Source organism: Phoenix dactylifera, chromosome 2 (assembly GCF_051530095.1).
Source record: "Phoenix dactylifera cultivar Ajwa chromosome 2, Ajwa_hap1_PhDact_Kaust_v1.1, whole genome shotgun sequence".
Taxonomy (NCBI): Eukaryota; Viridiplantae; Streptophyta; class Magnoliopsida; order Arecales; family Arecaceae; genus Phoenix; species Phoenix dactylifera.
The window spans coordinates 3,922,424-3,943,932 of record NC_143191.1 but is presented as its reverse complement, the minus strand read 5'-3'; the positions used below and the strand labels follow the sequence as shown (position 1 = coordinate 3,943,932).

General features: G+C 38.4%; 2 protein-coding genes across 2 annotated transcripts; one reads left to right on the top strand and one right to left on the bottom strand.

Moving 5' to 3' along the window:
* Positions 1 to 5,479: 5,479 nt before the first annotated feature.
* LOC149768183 (uncharacterized) lies at positions 5,480 to 6,811 on the bottom strand. The gene has a single exon (XM_089929323.1). The coding sequence runs from the start codon at positions 6,809 to 6,811 to the stop codon at positions 5,480 to 5,482; it is 1,332 nt and encodes a 443-aa protein (XP_089785449.1).
* A 3,827-nt stretch (positions 6,812 to 10,638) lies between these two features.
* LOC103702619 (gibberellin 20 oxidase 2-like) lies at positions 10,639 to 14,215 on the top strand. The gene is made up of 3 exons (XM_008785120.6): positions 10,639 to 11,272; positions 11,385 to 11,706; positions 13,531 to 14,215. Exons 1-3 carry the CDS (start codon positions 10,731 to 10,733, stop codon positions 13,795 to 13,797), a joined length of 1,131 nt encoding a protein of 376 aa, XP_008783342.1. The 5' UTR covers positions 10,639 to 10,730; the 3' UTR covers positions 13,798 to 14,215.
* Positions 14,216 to 21,509: the final 7,294 nt, after the last annotated feature.

Genomic DNA, 21,509 nt, shown 5'->3' with positions numbered 1-21,509 from the left:
TGGAATAGGAATTGGAAGATCTGGAGCATCATTAACATATCATAAGTGAGGACTAGCCAAGAAGTGTAATGTAAGTATGATCAGCAGAATTTCTTGAGAAAAATGGAATTAAAAGGAAAGAGCATAGTAACTTGTGAGGTGTTTGTTGGTTGAGCAAAAGATGAATATCGAACAATGTTTTGGATTGAAAAGCCAACTAAAGCCACCACCATTGCAGCTCTTGCAAACTCTTGATCATTAGTGTGCCTAATGGATAAAAAGGTAGAGTCAGATTGAAACATAGTAGCTATATGTTGAAGCAAACCCATTTTATTTTGGATCACAATAACATATAAGGCTCCTCCTTTTTGGCTAGTCTGGATCGGGACAGTGTCGTATCTTTCGTGCGAAAGAATGATTCACCTTCCTTCGCATGAATCCATCGTTGGATCATACAATGATGCTTCCAAATCTGCGCAAGTGGATGAACTGACAGATTCAGAATGCTTTGAGATATATGATCTGATGGGTGAGTCATAAAAAAAGATCGATCATTCTTTCATGCAAAAGCCACAACCCAAACCGAGTCCGGATCTCGGAAGAAGTAATGAGGACCACACTTGGAACTTGATGCAGGAGGGACTGGAAGATCCTACTCTCATGACAGATGTAAACTGACAGTCATATGTTCTAGATTGCAAATCAGAAGGAAATGCATCACCATTTGGTAGGGCACAATGGGGTACGAGGTTTCTTTCCATTGCTAGTTGACAAGGGGAGAGAGGAATAGTGTTGAAGGTTAGAATGCACGGGCTGGAACATAACAACCGAAAGAATTAAATACCAAATAATGGTGATCACGATGCAATAACGAAATAGCAGGCAAGAGATTGCACTAAGCAATGATGGTGAAGCAACAAGGAGAAGCAAATGCAATAACGATGGTGGTGGTTGCATAGGGTTGGGGTTGCATCATTCGAATCGGAGAAAGATTTAGCTTCCTTCATGTGAATCCATCTTTGAATCACCCACTGGTAGCTTTAAGATCTGTGCAAGTAGATGAATGACAGAGCTTAGAGCACTGTCAGATTTGTGTAGTACTAGATGCATGTACATCATAGAAAAATAGGACCAGCTTCATTTTCTTAATAATTACGAAATATTTATATTTTTTTATCAATACGCATAGCAAGCAAGCCTTGGATATATGATGTCTAAAAAAATAGTTTTTATATAATTGGTTGACAATAAAAATATGGTACATTGCAGAGTGGCTTCTATTTGGCTGAACATTCATTGTTTTGAAAAAATTGTGTAAAGTACTTACTCTGCTTTTAATAAAGAAAAAGACCTTATCCCATTCTATTAAAAGCTTAAAGATATTTTTGGAAAAACAAATTCACCAATCCCAGTCAATAGAAATTGGACTTTTTCATATCAGACATGAAATTTTTTTAATAAAATATGAAAATTTTATTTCAATAGAAAAGCTACTTACTTTTCCATCCAATTAAATTTAAGGTATTTCTCTATTTTCTCTTGACTATACTTTTCTTCTTCCTCTTCCTGCGAACCAAACGAGTCTACAAGGGATTGTATGCAAGATCCCTTGTGAAGTTTAAGGGACTTCCATCAAATAAATTTTGGTGAAATAGACATGCATGCTACCCTTTCAAGTCAAAGACAAACTGAAATACGCTCTTGCAATCTATCTTCATAGATTGCCTTGAAAGAACGCAAAAAAAACTGCAAAGACAGAATACCGAGTGAGCAAATTGTAGATGGTTGTCTGTCATAAACTTCTGTCTAGCTTGCAATGATGTGGGGTGAGAAGCAGGGATCGAGGGAGGAAGGGAGCGAGAAGAGAGAGAATAAAGAGAAAGGTGAAGTTGACCATTTTTGTCCATAAACAGCCATTGTGGGCCTTTAATTTCCTTGATTTAACAAAACCCATACATGTTTGGTCATAACTTTGTAGTCTTTTACAAAGAACCCTTCTATGCTGCTCCAAATTCCACCAAAAATTGAAAACCAAGGATCATATCAAATTCAATAAGTGTTGGCGTTTACTCAGGAAAAATTCCAATTTTGTTCTTGCTGTTCTAAAATGGACATGTAGAGAAAACACGAGAGCATTTAAGCAAATAGTTGATTCTTTGCTAATATGGAAACTAGTGGTGTGAAGGAACATTAATGGGCTAAAATGAGGTGAGATGAGCCATCATGCCTTTGTCTGCTCCTATTCCTATTTCAAAACCCTTACAGTTTTGTGATTATCCTTTTATACTATTTGAGCCATCTTTGTCATCAGGCTCCCAGAGTCTCCTTTGTTCTTTTCTCATCTTACTTCTTAGCATACTATTTGTTTTTTCTTTTGTTTTGTTTCTTTGACTATTGAACTCTAATTTTCCCTGCGTATCCTCCTTTCTTCTCTCTTGTATATAACTTCTTCAGTCATTCTGGATGTTCATAATGTTAGATAAAAAAATATGAGGAAGAACACTCAAGAAGAAAGTTTAGAAGAAAAATAATTTTCATTCAACTCACATAAAAAAACAATTAGAATATATGGATATTTATAGGGACTTTAGATGGTCTTTTAACTTCCCTAATTGAATTAGTCATTACATCATTCATAACCCCAAATAAATCTCAAATAACTCCCTCTAAAAAATTCCTTATAACTCCATGTAACTCCCACATGACCAAAAACCCAAAAGACATATAACTCCTCACCATACTAATATGCAACTATTGAAAATAAAACCATAAGTTACTAAATATTAAAAACTAAGTTTAGTAACCAACACCCCCCCCCTAAACTTGGTTTTGTAACTCCAAGCAAACTCCTTAACTTGCAAAAAGTTTCACTCTTGAGGGGCTTAGTGAATATATCCGCTACTTGATCTTGAGATTTGACATGTATAAGCTCGATCTCCTTGTTCTTCACGTGCTCTCTTATAAAATGATATCGAGTATCAATGTGCTTGCTTCTTTCATGATAGATGGGGTTCTTGGCTAGTGATATGGCAGATTTGTTGTCAATGAACAATCTTGTAAGTTGTTTTTGTGGTAATTGTATCTCCTTTAGTAGCTTTCTTAGCCAAATTGCATGACAAACACTGGAGGAGGCAGCTACATATTCGGCTTCACATGTAGAAGTGTAACAATTGGCTGCTTCTTCGAACACCATGTGAATGCAGTGTCTCCAAAGTAAAATATATAGCCGGAAGTACTTTTTCTGTCATCCAAGTCTTCTCCCCAATCGCTATCCGAATAACCTACAAGACAAAAATCTTTGGAAGAAGAATAAAATAAGCCTTGTCCAATAGTACCTTTGATGTACCGAAGGATTCTTTTAGCGGCCTTCAAGTGATATGATTTTGGCTCCTCCATATAACGACTCACAAGTCCAACTCCATATAATATATCTGGCCTTGTGCATGTCAAGTAACGAAGACTTCCAACTAGGCTCTTGAACATAGTAGGATCAATCTTTTCTGTATCACCATACTTCGTTAATTTTATGCCACATTCCACCGGAGTGTTTGCTGAATTACAATCTTCCATCTTGAACTTCTTTAATATTGCTTTTGCAAATCCTTCTTGTAAAATGAAAATGCCATTTTCAGTTTGCTTCACTTCTATGCCCAAAAAGTAGGACATAAAGCCAATGTCTGTCATTTCAAACTCCCGAATCATAGATTTCTTGAATTGCATAAACATATTTGGATTGCTTCCTATGAAGATCAAATTATCAACATACAAGCAAACAAGAAATATATCTCCATTTTCATTCACCTTACTATAGAGTGCATGCTCATAAGGACACTTCATAAAATTATTTTCAAGGAAGTAAGAATCAATTCTTCGGTTCCACGCCTTTGGAGCTTGCTTTAAGCCATATAAAGCCTTATTTAGCTTGAGAACTTTCTCCTCTTCTCCTTTTTTGATATAACCTTGTGGTTGTTCAACATATATTTCTTCATCAAAAAAACCATTCAAAAATGCCGATTTTACATCCATTTGAAATATTTGCCATTTAAATTGAGCCGCCAAAGAAATTATCAATCTAATTATTTCCATACGAGCAACGGGAGCAAATACCTCTTCATAATCAATACCATACCTTTGACTATATCCTTTGGCCACCAACCTTGCTTTGTACTTTTCTACGTCACCTTGTGCATTCTTCTTCATCTTGTATACCTATTTTACTCCAATTGCCTTATGCCCATCTAGTAAAGTAGCTAACTTTCATGTGTTATTTTTCTCAATAGCCTTGATTTCTTCATCCATAGCCTTCTTCCATTGTGATCTTTAATAGCTTCTTCAAAATCTATAGGCTCACAATTGGCAAGAAGACAAACAAGAGTTAGATTATTTTCATTCTCTGTTACCTCATATATTTCACTTAATCTTCTCATTTTGCTTGGCTTTGAACTTGGTTCTGCTGGGAATGAAGATGAAGATAGTGTAGGTGCTTGTAACTCTTCATTTCTTGGTTGCTCTTCTTCAATAAATATGCCGGATTGCCTTTTTTCTTCTTGAGAACTCCAATCCCATGTGCCTTCTTTATCAAATTCAACATCTCTACTAACAACAACTTTTTCATTACATAGATTATATAATTTATACCCCTTTGAGCAAGCATCATAACCAATGAAAACATATTTAGTACTTCTATCATCAAGTTTAGTTCTCTTTTCTTCCGGTAAATGAGCATAAGCAATACTTCCAAAAACTCTTAAATGAGAAACAATAGGCTTCTTACCGGACCATGCTTCTTGTGGTGTGATATTTCGAAAGCCTTTTCTGGGGCATCTATTCAAGATGTAAACAGCACAATTTGCTGCTTCGGCCCAAAATTGCTTTGGCATACCTTTGCTTTTCAACATGCATCTCACCATATCAAGAATAGTTCTATTTCTTCTTTCTGCAACTCCATTTTGTTGTGGAGAGTATGGAACTGTCAAAGATCTACGAATTCCATTCTTTTCACAATAAGCTTCAAATTCTGTAGAAGTAAATTCTCCACCTCTATCGGATCTCAAGGATTTAATAGTATAACCACTTTCTTTTTTAACATATATCTTGAATCTTTTGAAAGTACTAAAAGCTTCGGATTTGTTTTTCAAAAAATAAATCCATATTTTTTACTAAAATCATCAGTAAAAATGAGAAAATATTTGTGCTCACCAAAAGAGGCAGAAACAATTGGCCCACAAACATCTGTGTGCACAAGTTCTAGTGGCTCCCATGCTCGATATGTTGCTTCATTTGGAAAGCTCCTTCTATGATGCTTACCGAGAAGACAACCTTCATAAAGCTGCTTTGGATCTTCTATGAATGGCAATCCCTTCACCAAATCATGCTTAGATAAAAGCTTTAAAGCACCAAAGTTAAGATGACCATATCTCAAATGCCAAAGCCATGATGAATCTTTAAAACATGCCTTCAAAGACATAGCAACTTCACTTTGAATATTTAGAAGAAATATTCAATTCTTTGTCATTTCAATATTTGCAATCAATCTATTTCTTGAATCTCTTATAGAAAGAGTACGACTTTGCATTTGAATATTGTAACCTTTTTCCAAAAGTTGCCCCAAGCTCAAAATATTATTCTTCATATTTGGCATATAGAAAACATTAGAAATAAATGTATGAGTGCTATTCTTCAAACGAATCAAAATAGTGCCTTTGCCCCTTACCGGAATTTTAGAAGAATCTCCAAAAGTAACTTGACCAACGACTGATTCATCAAGCTCTGCAAATAAACTTCTTTTGCCACACATGTGATTGCTCACTACTCCAGTATCAAGATACCATGCCTCCTCTTTGTTGCTTTGTTCTCCTTTATTTGCTAATAACAGAAATGGCTCTTCTTCTTCATTTCTTTTTTCACCATAATTAACCTTCTCATCAACTTGATTAGTAGCACTCCAACAATTTGAAGAGTAGTGCCCAAACTTCTTGCAATTATAACATTGAATATTAGATTTATCATACCACTTTCTTTCATATGGCCTTCCTCTACCACGTCCTCTTCTTCTTATAGGATTTGAACCTTGCTCCTTCTCTTCATTGCTTGATGAGCCACAATTGATTCTTCCTCTTCCTCGTCCTTGGCCACGGCCTCGACCTCGTCCTCGGGCTCTTTCTTGAGTTCTCCCATAATTTTCTTTTGTAGTAAGCTTCGTTTGTAAAACTTGCACCAGTGGCTTTTCTTCCTTTCTTTTGTTAAGCTTTTTCTCATGAACTTGCAAAGAGCCCATAATTTCTTCAATTGTCACTTCTTCCAAATCTTTGGATTCTTCTATGGCTGCAACAACAAAATCAAATTTCGGATCCAAAGACCGCAACACCTTTTCCACCACTCGAACATTGGTTAGAGTTTCACCATTCCTCCTTAATTGATTAACTATCACCATAACTCTTGTAAAATAATCAGCAATAGATTCTGAATCTTTTATTTGTAAAGATTCAAAATTACTTCTAAGGCTTTGAAGACAAATCTTCTTTACCTTATCAATACCCTTGTATGCTTTTTGAAGAAATTCCCAAGCTTGTCTTGATGTTGTAGCAGCTCCAACAATCTCAAAGGTGGCTTCATCTAACCCTTGATAAATAAAGAAAAGAGCCTTTTTGTCCTTCTTCCTTGACTCCCTTAGCGATTGCCTTTGATTCTCCGTCAAAGTCGCCTCATCTTTAGGCTCCACATAGCCTTTTTCAACCATCTCCCATGCATATTGCAAGCCAAGAAGTGCCTTCATTTTGATGCACCAATTTTCGTAGTTGTCTTTGGTGAGTTGAGAAACCGAAAATGCCATCGTATTGTTGGCCATTGGATCAGTCTAGCTCTGATACCACTTTGTTAGATTAAAAAAATATGCGGAAGAACACTCAAGAAGAAAGTTTGGAAGAAAAATAATTTTCATTCAACTCACATAAAAAAACAATTAGAGTACATGGATATTTATAGGGACTTTAGATGGTCTTTTAACCTCCCTAATTGAATTAGTCATTACACCATTCATAACCCCAAATAAATCTCAAATAACTTCCTCTAAATAAATTCCTTATAACTCCATGTAACTCCCACATGACCAAAAACCCAAAAGACATATAACTCCTCACCATACTAATATGCATTTATTGAAAATAAAACCATAAGTTACTAAATATTAAAAACTAAGTTTAGTAACCAACACATAAAACTTTTCTTCCTTAATAATCAAAAACCCTTAAGCACTCTGCATTTAGCACACTTGGCTTGGGTTGGCTCAAATGAAATTAAGCTACTTAAGCAGCCGTCCTGTAACTCACAAGTCAAAAGCCCATGGCATTACATACAGAAAATCATAACAAATTATCTTATAAGTGAAAAAAATGCACTAAATATTTGATTGATACAGGTTAGTTCTCTTCCATCAAAAAAAGATACTGGTTAGTTCTCAAGGGGAGGGGAGGAGGAGGAGGAGGAGGAGAATTAATTAGAATTCAAAGAAGATGTAGCTCAACGTACGATGTGGAATTATGAACTCAAGCATGGTTTAGAATAGCCAAACTCAACAAATGAAGAAGAAGGGAAAAAAGGAAAAAAATGATCGAGGCCTAGTTTTATCTAAATTAAAACCTAATTTGCTATCAAGTCTGATTTAAGAGAGACGTAGCTCAACGCATGGTGCGCAAATAGGAGCTGAAGCCTCATTTACAGAAGCCAAGCTCACGAAATGAAAACTCATACCAGCAAGCCCTGACAATTGGTAAGTTGTAAGTTGAGTGCACTGTTAAAAAGCAATATAAGTGCTTGGAAAATCTTCTAATCTCATATAGACTTTGATCATTCAAATCATAACCAAACCACATTATATTCTACATGTTGTCATCAAAAGCAGATCATATGTACTCATAATTCTATGTACCGACTTATACTAACATATGGACTTTTTTCATTTTGTAATTCTTAAGCAATTTTGTTTGCCATCTTAGTATTTAATATTGAATCTTGCATACTCTAGCATCATTATTTTGCATGTACCCATGATGGCATTATATACTTCTGCATAGACCTATATATATTCTATCCACATCTACATCCATGGCTGCATGAGTTCTTCTTTGTATTGGATATACTTATATGTATCAGACAGGTATTTATATTTAAGATATGTTGTCTTGATACTGAATTTTGTATCGATGCATATGGTATGGAGCCGGTTCGACATACTATATTTTTATTTATTGCACATAATATTAAAAATTAGATATTAAATAATTATTTTAATTATAAAATAGGAATTAAAATTTTGGTCAAGACTATATATCAAATACGGACCTAATTATCCCCAATTTAAACTCTCCTGGCGTCAAGTAGTGCGGATTGATGTGACACAATTAGACTATCAAATCAAGCGACCCTGAATTTCGAGCTCATCGAATATGGAGGATGACAGATTTTGATTGAAAGATTGCCAGATGGAAGGCCACAAGAACATGCCAAGATGGTGGGCTCCACACCAAGATCCGTTCCCATCCAAAGCCTCTCGCTGGGCCGAATGCAGCCACCGCCCACATCCGCTTCAATAACTTTTCAAATAACCACGGCTCCATTGGTTTGATCATCACTCCTTGCGACCACAAAAGAAGAGCTAGGTTTATTAAGTTAAAACAAGAGAAAGTCTGGGCCTTTTTGACGTATCCTCCTGCTGAGAAGGCATATCACATGGTTCATATACTATGTCATTTTTTGCTTTATTATTTCATTACTTCCAAGTTTCTGCACCACTTGTCAACCCAACCAATATATACTTTCTCTCTTGTTTGGCCCCAATTTGAGCATATTGTTTATATCTTCACACACCTACAGAGAGAGAGAGAGAGAGAGAGAGAGAGAGAGAGAGAGAGAGAGAGAGAGAGAGGATTTTGTTGGCATGCAGCATGGGGATGGGCTGGAATAGACCAATGACATCCATCTGAAGAGTATGATAATACTTCGGAAAAATAAATAATAAAAGGGAGTTCCATCATTTGGATCTTTCCGAACATGCACTCACTACGTGGGGCAGGATGGAGGAGGACAGGAGAGGAAAAGAACAGATAAAAAGAGAGAAAGAAAGAGTTTGAATCTTCTATGGTATATATTTTGCATCATATTGAGCTGTACAATCTCTAACTGCTGTCGCATCATCCGATTGTAAAGATGAACAACTATCAAACATAGAGCATTGCATTGCATACCAAATGTAGCATGTGGTCGTTGGATATCCAAATAGTAGCTTATCTTCGTGATCTAATGACAAAGTGGCAGTCAAAAGCTATATAGTCCTCTATGGTGTAAAACATAGATTCCAACCTGTGAAACAAGAAGGAGCATAGTTAAATAAGAAAGGACATGTAGTACTAAAGAGAACTTACATTTCCTTTTCGAATTAATTGCTATCAATCACAAGGTGGGTTGATTACTAGACTGTCTAGTTGCTCCAAAAACCAAGGAGGATCCAAAGTCCAAAAGATGGGAAATAAAATGGTTGTAGCAAACTACTAAGTCAAAATTCTTGAGACAAACAAAAATAAGGTTAAAAATAAAAATGTGGAATGATGAAGAGAACAGAACAGCTTACCTCTCTTACTTTTATTGAAAAAAAAAGCGCACATCATTGAAGCCTTGGTCCACATCAAAAAAAAGAGAGTAGACGGAGTTTAACTATAAGAGGGAGTAATTAAATTTTGATTTATATTTGTTTTAAGATGTGAGACCTAGATCAGCTATATAAATTTTTAAAGTATGTGATGAACAATGTATCTTAGCTTGATAATGACTATATGCATGGATAAGCGATCTCCAAGGCACTTGACTTCTGATTTCTAAATGCGTATCTTACAAAGTTTATCATTCAATAAGCAGGAAAAAAGAAAAAGGAAAATATTTGGGGCAGCCAAAAGCTAATGGACCAAAGGCGCCTGAGATACTTTTATTTTTCTAAAGCTAATCTCTAAATACAAGACACCATCATAGCAACCAATACAACTTCAAATCCTCTATCTACTAGACTTAGTTGTAAGGAAATTTGTACAGCTAGAGCATGTAACATATTTTTTCCCCCTATTTTTTTTAATCTAAACAAAGAATACAACACATTTCACTGACCATGCAATTTATCATCCAACTCCACATTGATCCAATATGGTTTGAAACCAAAAGATTATCCCACTCTATTATTTCAGCCCATAAGAAACTCAGCGTTACCCAACTTGTAACCCTTTTTCCTAGCACCTAGTTACAAGACAATTTTTACTTGATTAGAATAATGACTCCCAACTTCTTCTTTTTTTCCTTTCATAAACCATAAACACTGCAGGATGAATTGGATAGCAGCCGGGAATTACACTCATTGCCCTCCAATTACAGCACCTGCAACTTGGGCTTCTGAGGATCTCCTGTGGAAACGAATGCTCATGCCTTGGGAAAAAGACCAAGAAGATTGGAGTTAAAACAGGGCATCCCTTGTCGCAGCTGTTGGTAACCTACCAAAAGATTCCACCACCTCTTCGACCTCACCGATGGGCGGCCTTGGCCTTTTCCCTTCTCACTCCCCCCTATCAATCCATAGTCCATACGCCCAAGGGTCCCTTCCCCTCCTCATCTCAACTCTTTTCTTGTCCTCTTGTTGCCTTTCCCCACTTACAAATAGCCCTCTCCACACCCCAAATCCCATATTGTCCCTCTCCTCCTTTCTTCTTCTCCAAATGGACTCGACTCCCACCTCCCTCCTCCTCCGCCCTCCAATAGATATAAAGAAAGACGCCGGCGCCGGCGGCATGGTCTTCGACTCCACTTTGCTCCGGAAACAGACCAAGATACCCAAGGAATTCATATGGCCTCCAAGCGAAAGGCCGAGGACTCCCAAGGAGCTGAATGCGCCCGTGGTGGACCTCCATGGTTTCTTTCGTGGCGACGAGGCATCCACCCTGCGGGCGGCGGAGCTCGTTAGGAGGGCCTGCATGAGCCACGGCTTCTTCCAAGTCACCAACCATGGCGTCGATATCTCTCTCACCCGAGACGCATTTGACTGCATGGATGAATTCTTCAAGCTTCCCCTCGGCAGCAAGCTCCTGGCGAAGAGGAAGCCAGGGAGCATGTGGGGGTACGCCGGGGCTCACGCCGACCGCTTCTCCACCAAGCTGCCATGGAAGGAGACCCTCTCCTTTGGCTACCATGAGCCTGGTCCGGAACGCATGGTCGCGGACTACTTCACCTCCATCCTCGGCAAAGATTTCGAGAGAACGGGGTAAGCTACCTCCTACCTGATGTTACACCGTCATGCATTTCATTGGACTGCATGCCATGGCAGCATTTCATGTTGGTTGCTGATGGCATGGCAAACAACTGGGTTCGTATAGGTTGGTCTATCAAAGGTATTGCGAGGCCATGAAGGACTTATCATTAGCCATCATGGAGATTCTAGCAATCAGCTTGGGAGTAGATCGATCCTTCTATCGAGAATTCTTCGAGGACAGCAGCTCTATAATGAGATGCAACTACTATCCGCCATGTCAAGAGCCGGAGCTCACCCTCGGGACCGGACCACATTGCGACCCGACCTCGCTCACCATTCTCCAGCAAGAACAGGTTGCAGGGCTTGAGGTGTTTGTCGATGATGAATGGCGCTCCGTTCGCCCGATCCACGATGCTCTTGTCATCAACATTGGCGACACGTTCATGGTATGTGCACATAAACCGATACTCACCAAATTACTTAGTAATGGTAGGTAATTAATTAATACTCTAGTATATATGACACACAGCTCATGAAGCAAGTGGATTTTTTTTTTTTTTAATCTTTCTCTATGGGATTTGAGCCGGCCTATTCTTGAGTTTTTTTGAATACAGATATACTTCAACCTGTAATTTTATAATTTTATTTATTGTACTAATTATCAATAAAATTTTCGATTCGATCATCCAAACAGATATTTAGAAGTTTCTTATTTTAAGGTTTTGTTGAATTAGCGAGGTTTGGAGGATGTGGATGCCCACGCTTGGTGATGATCTTGGTAGGGTCCATGCATGCATGCGGTGGGTGTCGTTACATAGATAAGGCCAATGTAGCTGTGTTTGAAGGTTTTACTTTCATGTCCATTTTAACGCCTAGGTTCTCGTATATTTATGACATGACCATAAGAGAAAAGCCAGCATATTGGCTTGTCTTGTTTCGTCAAGATGCCCCCATAGGTGGGCAGGGAAATAGTACGTAGCGTATGGCACAGTGCACGGGCCATGTCATTTTTGTCCGATCCTACTGATCACATCTTTTACGAGACACTTGTGGCCCCTAGTTACTGAACTATATTGATCATAATTACCATCTTCGTAGCACCAAAAATACGAAGGAAAGCAAAAGCATTACATATTTTCCATCGACAAGGAACAACATATCACCCAGTCCTTTATAATTAGAATGTTATTTTATGTTTGCCTCTGTCCTAACTAGCATCTGACATTCAAACCCTCATATAAAGTTAGGGCTATTGTGCATACAATTCATAACACATGTTAAATCTACTGCCCGTAGATTGACAGGGATGAAAATAAACTGATTTCCTTTCCAAATGATCGATGCTGCCGGTTGCAAGTGCTCATGAAGAATTAACTTTTATACCATGCAAGTAAGCATTAATTGGCACCTACAAAATGCTAAGAAAAATAGTGGCTAAATTCAAACAATTCTCCTAGATTTTGTGGTGGGTAGCCAAGTTTGGGCATCTAATTCTGCAGAATACAAACCACTACCAAGTTTTTACCACTGAATCATACCTCACCGACGCATTAATCGCAAGAGTTTAAGACTAAATGATCCATACTTATCTTTGACATGCATATTTCATTTTGGTGCTAGTGATGTCCATCATCATGCATGTATTCTCACACCTTTCAATTTCCCATACATGCATCAAACCAAGATGTAGAACAATGCACCATCGCTTGCATGAAACCGTTCCCATGTTCCCAAGATGTAGAACGGTCATTGGGTGGGTTCGGCAGGTTTCCGGAGGGGTCGGTGATTACCATCCCCTACGGGGAGATATCCGGGCCATGATTTGTGATAGAATGGTGCTCCAAGCGAAGCACATGTTTAGGGAGGCTAATGGGGCCGCCGACGGAGTGGCCTCTTTATTGCCAACCATTCAAAAGACCACCTCTGGGTGGAAGAGGCGGAGTTGTCCTGTGCACTCCGTGACGTACTGTTTTTTGATTTTCTTAGTTGTATCCGTATATGTTATGTATGATACTTCCGTTTTTAGCAAAAAAGAGCAGACAATCATTCTACCACAAGTCAAGTCAAGCCACAAAGACTCCACTGCCTGCATTACCACACTGCCTTCATTCTATTTTATAGATATAATTCCAAACGGCATAGAAGCATCCAACAAAAATGGTAACTTGGACGGCTAAGTACGTAACCAAAAGGAATATGATAGCTAGGTTAAGTTGTGGACTGAGGCATGCATGGATACATTAAGAGTGCTCCCATGTTTGAATTTGCAGGCCTTGTCGAATGGCCGGTACAAGAGCTGCCTGCACCGGGCGGTGGTGAATCGGCTGCGGGAGCGGCGGTCGCTGGCCTTCTTCCTATGCCCGAGGGAGGACCGAGTGGTGCGGCCACCGCCGGGGGATCTCGGGAGGCCGAGGCTGTACCCGGACTTCACATGGGCCGATTTCATGGCATTCACCCAGCACCACTACCGGGCCGACATGCGGACCCTCCCTGCCTTCACCCGCTGGCTTCTATCCTCCAAGACTCCATCAACCTGACTTCTTCTCCTTTGGATCCTTTTGATCATTGCCTCCATGCCCATGGAGCTACATGGCTTCACCCTCTGCCTCACTCCCTCACAAGATCAATTATATGGACAAAAACAAATTACATGTTGTTGTTGTTGTCTTTGTTATCATTAGGCCTCCTTGTTGTTTCTCCCTAGTGGAAATCCCCGACGAGTTGAGGTGTGGATGTGGCGAGGCTCGCTCATGTGATGCCCTGCCCCACAATGCCACAGTTTTTGTGGGCAGGGTGTCAATTTTGTATCTTCCCCGAATAAAATCATATACATGTATGTATGCATGCATATATTTTTTGTACATATCTACAGCATTAGTCGACAATTTGGCCTCCAATTGCCAAACATCTGTCGGCTCCAACCTTTGATTGAGTGCTAGCTTGTCGTAAGGCGCCTCGGTGCGAGCCATGTTTGATTTGATCCTCCGATCGAGCTAGAAATCTAATATGGATGCATGGTTCCATAGTTATTGACTAGCCCGATAGGAAAATGACATACATAAGTTATGTATATGATCAAAACTTATAATGATGGGCCCAGCTTAGGTTACAGGAGGCTGGGTGCACCATATGGGGCATAAAACAGTTTACAATGCAGCTCTATGCAGGTGGCTTTGATGGCAGCTTGCTGCTTGCAACCTAAGCCATGTACTATAAAAAAGTGGAGATAATAAGTTGACTATACGAATGAAGATATCCATTCCATATCTTCGTATCTTCTTGGACCACATTTGATGTTTTCCGACTGCGTGTTGTGATCAGTCTCTAATAGTCGACAATCTCATATATATATATATATATATATATATATATATATATATATATATATATATATATATATATATATATATATATATATATATATATATATATATATATATATATATATATATATTCCCATCTCATATATTTCATGATTGTTTAGACATATTGCATACCGATAGGGAAATTAATTACTTGGTTAAGTAGGAGCCCTCTCTCACTGAAAGCTTAGGGACGAATGCAGATTTTTTAGAAGAAAAGTTTTGATGGATCCTAATATTCGATGATTTCCAGGGATTAGGGATTTAGTTACGAATCAACTACTACTCCTAGGGTTGGGCATAAGAGTTGATTTGCTTGCGCTCACTATATAAATTCTCTCTTTTTTTTTTGATGATGATGATGAAAAAGGAGGCTGAGAAGAGTCACCTAGCTCACTATATAAATACTCAATTACGAACATGTACATAAAAGTTCACACTCTTAGGTTTGGGACCCGACTTTGGCCATTCAAACTTGCAATCATGGCTATCCATGTATTGATTAAAATGGCTCGTGATGCATGGGCCATCATGTAATGCATGGACAAACATAATTGCAAACCAAACAGCTGGTTGGCTAGGAAAAACTTGAGAGGCTCTAAACTTGTTAGAAATTTGAACCCTGATCAACTTGTCCTGATCGACCCGTCAAAACGCGTGATTAGGTTGGGGAATACATAGGGAAAGCATCGAGTCATTCCTGATCTCAATCAACCCACTATTAGCCCATGCTTGAATTACGAACCCGTGACTTAGCCACCTGTACAATTTGATCTCGATCGATGGATTCAAAATACATAACAGCCCTCTTGCTATATCTTTAATCTTCCGAACACCGATATTAATGGCAGGATTCTATCTCAGATCACTTAATCCAATTCCAAGAACTTTACCAACTTAATAAACAAGCACCTCCTGCAGAAAAAAAAAAAGAAAAAATCATACCAAACAGGTACAGATACAGCCAAAAAAAATCAAAAAATAAAACAGCTCAAAAAGTATTAGGCAATTCCGCCCCACCCACTGAATAGTTAGCCATAAAAAAAAGTCACTCAATCAGCAACTTTATTGGCCCAGATATATATATCATTATTTTTTTTCGTCGTCAGCCTGTGCTATGTGTTTGCTGAAAACACCAAATAGTACGATTGATCCGATCTGGTAGGATTTAAGAACATGAAATCTGACGAGGTCATCACCAAGCAAGTCCAGGTGACATCCAATAATTCTTTTTTGTTTATTCTTCCAAAGTAGAACAAGCGGTGGCTAAAAATTGTTTACCGTCGGTACTGTCGTACGAAGCCAGAAACGACCACCGCACGAAGCCCTCGCAATCCTTCCAAAATCTCATAAAAGACGACCCACCAACCTTGCATTGCGGACCCCGGAAAGGAACAACACTGTACGTATCCAATGGAGAGGACCCGTAAATCGAACCACCTCTTATCCTAGCTTCAAACTAATCATGTTACCAAACGAGGACGAGCTGTGGGCCACTCGATTAATATTTGGAAAATGCTGGGTGCCATCACTGGCCCTATTGTTGTTCTTCTTGTCGTTTTTTTTTGTTTTTGTTTTATTTCTCCTCTTCATTCCCTACTTCGTCCTCATACTTCAATTCATGAGTCGAATTCGTTTGATCCTGGCTATATCCATGTTCAGCTCAACATTAATTTTGAGCGCAAAGTTTGAAACCCATTTCGGCTGGTTTCCTATTAGAATGAGGCCGATCGAAGATAATATCGTCCCATGCCAAACATAAGCACATTTCAAACAATTATATATTTTTAATTTAAGTTATGTATATTTTTGCATATTTATCATATGTGCTATGCATGGTATGTCATACCGTCCCGAACCGAATGGTACGGAGCATACTGTACCGTATCGGTTCTTTATTAGTATTCGGTATGAATATATACTGTCCTAGTATGATATCGGTATGAGGTCCGGCACCGAGACGACGAATCTTAGTGCTATATCTAGTTGAAATTTGTTCAAGCTCAGCTTTGAACTAATTTCAAGAGTAAAATTCATGATAAAGTCTCAATTTGTTTTCAGCTTGTTGAACCTTAAACCAAATTGTACACTAGTCCTCTTGGAGCATTTTGAATCATTTGCTAGCACTAGCTAGAACCCATAAAAAATATTGGATCTGAAATATTCACTGATCCTTTTTTTTTTTTTCTTTCCCTCGGAAAAAGGGAAAAAATATAGTCTCGCTAGCTCCTTTGTGAGGGCGCTTCAGGGTGCAGCAAACATAAAGCGATCTTTAGCCTTAGAATTTAGACCTATACTCAAATCATATACACCTAATGTTGTGGTTGAGCAACATCAAGTAAAGGTTAATTTGACTCAAATCATAAGCACTACATAAATTGGATGTAGGTGTAGCAGATGGCTATGGTTGTCTGCCGATCCTCGGAATACATGAAATTCCATATACACATATAATTAGGCCATTTTCTCCGATCATTTTCGTGGCCTTGCAAATTATAAGCTTAACCAATTTTTTCCTAAAAGGAAGTTCATTTCACCGATACTCATATTCATAAATACCAAATTGTACACTGCAATGCTCAAGTCTTATATCCTAACAGAAGCAAAGCAATAGAAAGTGTTGTTGGTTTTTTTCCTTTTTGTTCAATTTAACAATAGCTAAAGTAGGCCATGGTTACCAACAAATGCTCTAGTACGATGCAATATTCTTAATAATTATTTTATCATATTGAAAGTAATTTCTTAATTTGGTTGCCAAATATATGCTAAAACATCGCAACATTTTTAAAATATAGTTACCAAATAACAAACTACTTTTTGTAAAAGCTCTACTACGAGAAGCTTTAGTGCTCAAAAGCTTTTTTACCAACAGCAATTCCAAACAAAACCTGAGCAAAGCACTATCATTATGGGGTGGGTGGGGGAGATTTTATTAGTGAATGGATTAATATGTTACATATATAAGACCTACTGCTCTTTTTATATGTATACTTTGATTGTTGAAAATAATACTGCCCAGTGCGGTCAAAAATTACTTCCATTAGGTTGTGATATATAGAGGACTGGAAGCTACCTAGCTGCCTTAATTCACCTCATCTATGAAATGAATCCGGTGGCTTTTCTGCCTTATCGTTTATCCGTTCGTTTATTATATCTGTTATACTTTGTCTAATAAGACAGTAACTTCCTCCGGAAAGCATAAAAAACCGAGCCCAACCTGACTCAAGTGCATTTTGGACCAGGCTGGGCTCAAAACGGGCCACTATGTATCTTCTACAAGAGTCCTTGTCCAAGCCCGGCCCGGAAATTCTTTCGACCTCAGTTTCCAAGCCTAAGCCCGATCTGTGGCTCTAAAACATGAGCATGGGCCCGGTTTTTTCCGGGCTGACAAAAGTACCATAGAAGGGATCCTTAAAAAAAACATCAAAAACCATGGGGAGCGTGCATGACTGCAGTCGTGAAGCTTTTGGATCACATTAGACATGTGTAATATAACAAACAGCTAAAACTAATGGTCGTGTTAACGTGGCCACGGCCTTTGCACTCCCTCTACGTCAGTTTGTCGGCTATAATATCTTGGCCTTGAAATAGCAGATGCCACGGAACGTGGCTGCTAAACTAAGTCTAAGGGGAAGAAAAAGATTTTTCTTAATCTGTTCGAATCTTGTAAAAAATATTTAAAAAAACAAAGAAAATAATGAAACTATGATTTTATTTTTTTTTCTTTTATTGATTATAAACTGAAATATATGGTCATATTTATAAAACTGAGGTTCGCTCTTACATATTTTAGGTTGGGTTCATTTTTTAGTTCTAAGAAGACTCACTTTCTTAATATAGACATAATTAGTAGAAGTAAATACGAAAAAAATTAAAATTCTATATAAGGTATATCTCAACTTCTACATCAACTATGATTTCTGTCGCTTTGTCTGATTCTTCTCGAATTGAAAGGTATGTCTGGTCAAAAAAATTTGTGAAAAAAAAATAGTTTGATCAATTTATTTTGGAGCCCAAATAATGGAATTTGTATCCGATCGCTACGGGCATGGCCTCCTTTAAGAAACAACACCACGACTTAGATCTCGAAAAGCTATCTGATTTTTAAAAAAAATCTCAATTAGACGTTGAATGGCCAAGCTATGGTCTCCAGAGGTTTGGTGTATGATTTGGCTTCTCGATATAGTAGATCTCGCTCCTAGATCCTATTCAACCCTATTTATAGTAGCAAAAGTAGTCCATATAGAATTTGGTGATCCCTTGGATCAATTACGAAAATTTTAAAAAAAATTATTGGAACTAGTGGATCTTTAAAGTAATAGGAAGTTGTCAAGTCACTGGTAAAAAAAAAAAAAAAAGGAGAGGAATGAGAAACTTATTTGGCAACCATTCGATCAAAAAAAGGAGTACAAGCCATTACACTCCAACAAGAATGGAGTAAGGTAAGAAACACCACATAGAAAACCATTCTATAAAGATGAAACATCTCAAGACTCCATATGAAATTTTATTCACTCATAGGGAAAGGGCTAACGGAAGTAGTTCCAGATGGAAGTAAACATCCGCCTCAACCTTCCACAGAAAGGAGTGAATATCCGGCGTTTGATGCGCCCTCTTTTCGGCGGTTCTCCTTTCTGCTTGGGAGCCATATTTTGCCTCGATGCCTCCTCTTTTTTAGTTGTTTCTTTAGAGCGGAGCTAAAGAGGCATAGGGTCCAAAGACCACCTTGCTTCCTATTTTATAGAGTTCATTTATCCACGTTTTTATTCGAATGTTGACCTTGGCATGTCTTGATTTTTTGGATCTAGGTTGGCATAGTCATTCGCTTGGGCCCCATGAGTTTGGGTTATATCTTTTATGCGTAAGAACGATTCACTGAATTTTTTTGCTAGGACAACGATTTACTGAATTTTACGATGTCAACCGTTGAATCGCACAAGAGCCGCTTCGAGATCTATGAAGGTAGATGGATGAAAGAGATCTCTGCCATTCGTGATCCAACTTGCGAAAAAACATCAAACATTCTTTCAGGCGAAAGATGCAACCCGAACCCACACGACACGGAGGTGGCCTGGTGATCGGGGAACTAATAGCAAATGTCATTGGACGGAGTCTTGAATGAGTTCCTATTAATGCACATGCCAAATATTTGGAAATCTAGGATGGATACAGAGTACAGCTTGGGATAGCAACAGACTTTGACTAGTAAGGTCACAAGAATTAGGAGGCTGTCTAGAAGCGAATCTGCTAAACGTGTTGTAAAAGATGGCACTGAAGGAGGGCCATGAAAATATGGGGAAGTTTGTATCAATCCATTTCAATCCATAATTCAAATTTTCTATGATTTGATGTTCAGCAGATATAATTCATGGTTATCAATCATCAAAGTTAAGATCAATCCTGAACCAAAGGTGCTCCGCAGATCCCAGCCAGAATCTAGCCCGAGTTCGGGTTTATGTTTCGACCAGCATGCAACCCAATCTAGCGTCAACCCTCGTGGCCTTTTCTCTCCTTTCTATTTTTAATCTAATTTCAAAGTCCATGTCTGTTATATCTTCTGAGCTAACTTCCACATGATCCCACCATTGGACCACCCACCGCACAGATCTCAAAACACTTCGAACAAGTTCCTGCATAGATCTCAGAGTAACAAGTATGTGATCCAATGGTGGATTTGCACAAAGAAAGGTGAATCCTCCTTCCATGCAAAACATACCGCCCATTCCAATCTGAACCAATCCACACTTCACAAGAGATTTGAAGTAGCACTTAAGGATACAAAATAAATATATTGAGAAAATTACAGGAACACCCCTTTAACTGTAGGCCAATCTCACTTACACCCCCTATACTTTAAAAGTGCCAAACTAACCTTTCAAATTTTTGAAATATTTCAAAGTGGTCCTACAGCTCCCAGACAAGCCGACAGCATTAGCTTGCCATTTAAATTGACGAAAATGCCCCTCCCTCATTTAGATGATTTGAAATAGGTTTCGACTACCCCCCTCCTAATTTCGAAGGTTATTCCGTTTGAATCCCCTACTCCCGTCCTCTACTCTCCGACGATTTTCCGGCAAGCACCGACAATCCCACCCTCAGCTCGAGTCTGGCCATCCCTCCCTCCTTACGCACCACCATAGCAGGCATCCAAAGAGACCGAGAACTCTCTGTCAAACAGTGAAGAGAGCTTCACCTCTTCTTTGGCTGGTAATGCTTTTTCTCGAAATGTTTCCTTGAAAAATTTTAATTTAGTGCACAATATACGTTGTGGTATTTGCGACTTCAATTTAGCCATCAAAACCATAGATTTGGAAGCTGAATTTTGGTTTGTTCATGCACAATATGTGTTTGTGCATGTGGTTGATTGTTTTATAGGTATCATGGATTAATGTTGTTTATGTATATGTAATGTTCACTGCTATGTGTTGTGTTGTGGTCCCTCTTACCTATGATCCAATGATTGATGTCCAGCGGTCCCTTAATAAGGGATTTTTTTTGATTTTGTGCCCATGTGTTGTGGTCCCTTTTATGTTGTGTGTGCATTACCTTTGTAGCCTAGCTATGCTATAGTGAAAGTATAAAAAATTCTTTTTAACTGATGTAGTAGCTTTTTGAATGCATAGTGGAAGCATAAAAAAGCCTTGACCATTGCTAAACTGGCGGACAAAAAGCCAGTTGATTTGAGCACTCTATTTGAGTTTTTTAACCTCTGAAACATGAGTCAAGGCATGCATGTAATAATTTTTAACGGAGTGCAAGGCACTTAAAACTATCTCTTGCAATAGAGCCATAGTTCATTTTGTGTTATGGTTGCACCTATCACTAATTTCATATAAGTTGCAATGTATCATTCATATAGTGATCTATTTCATCTTGAGTTCATGTAT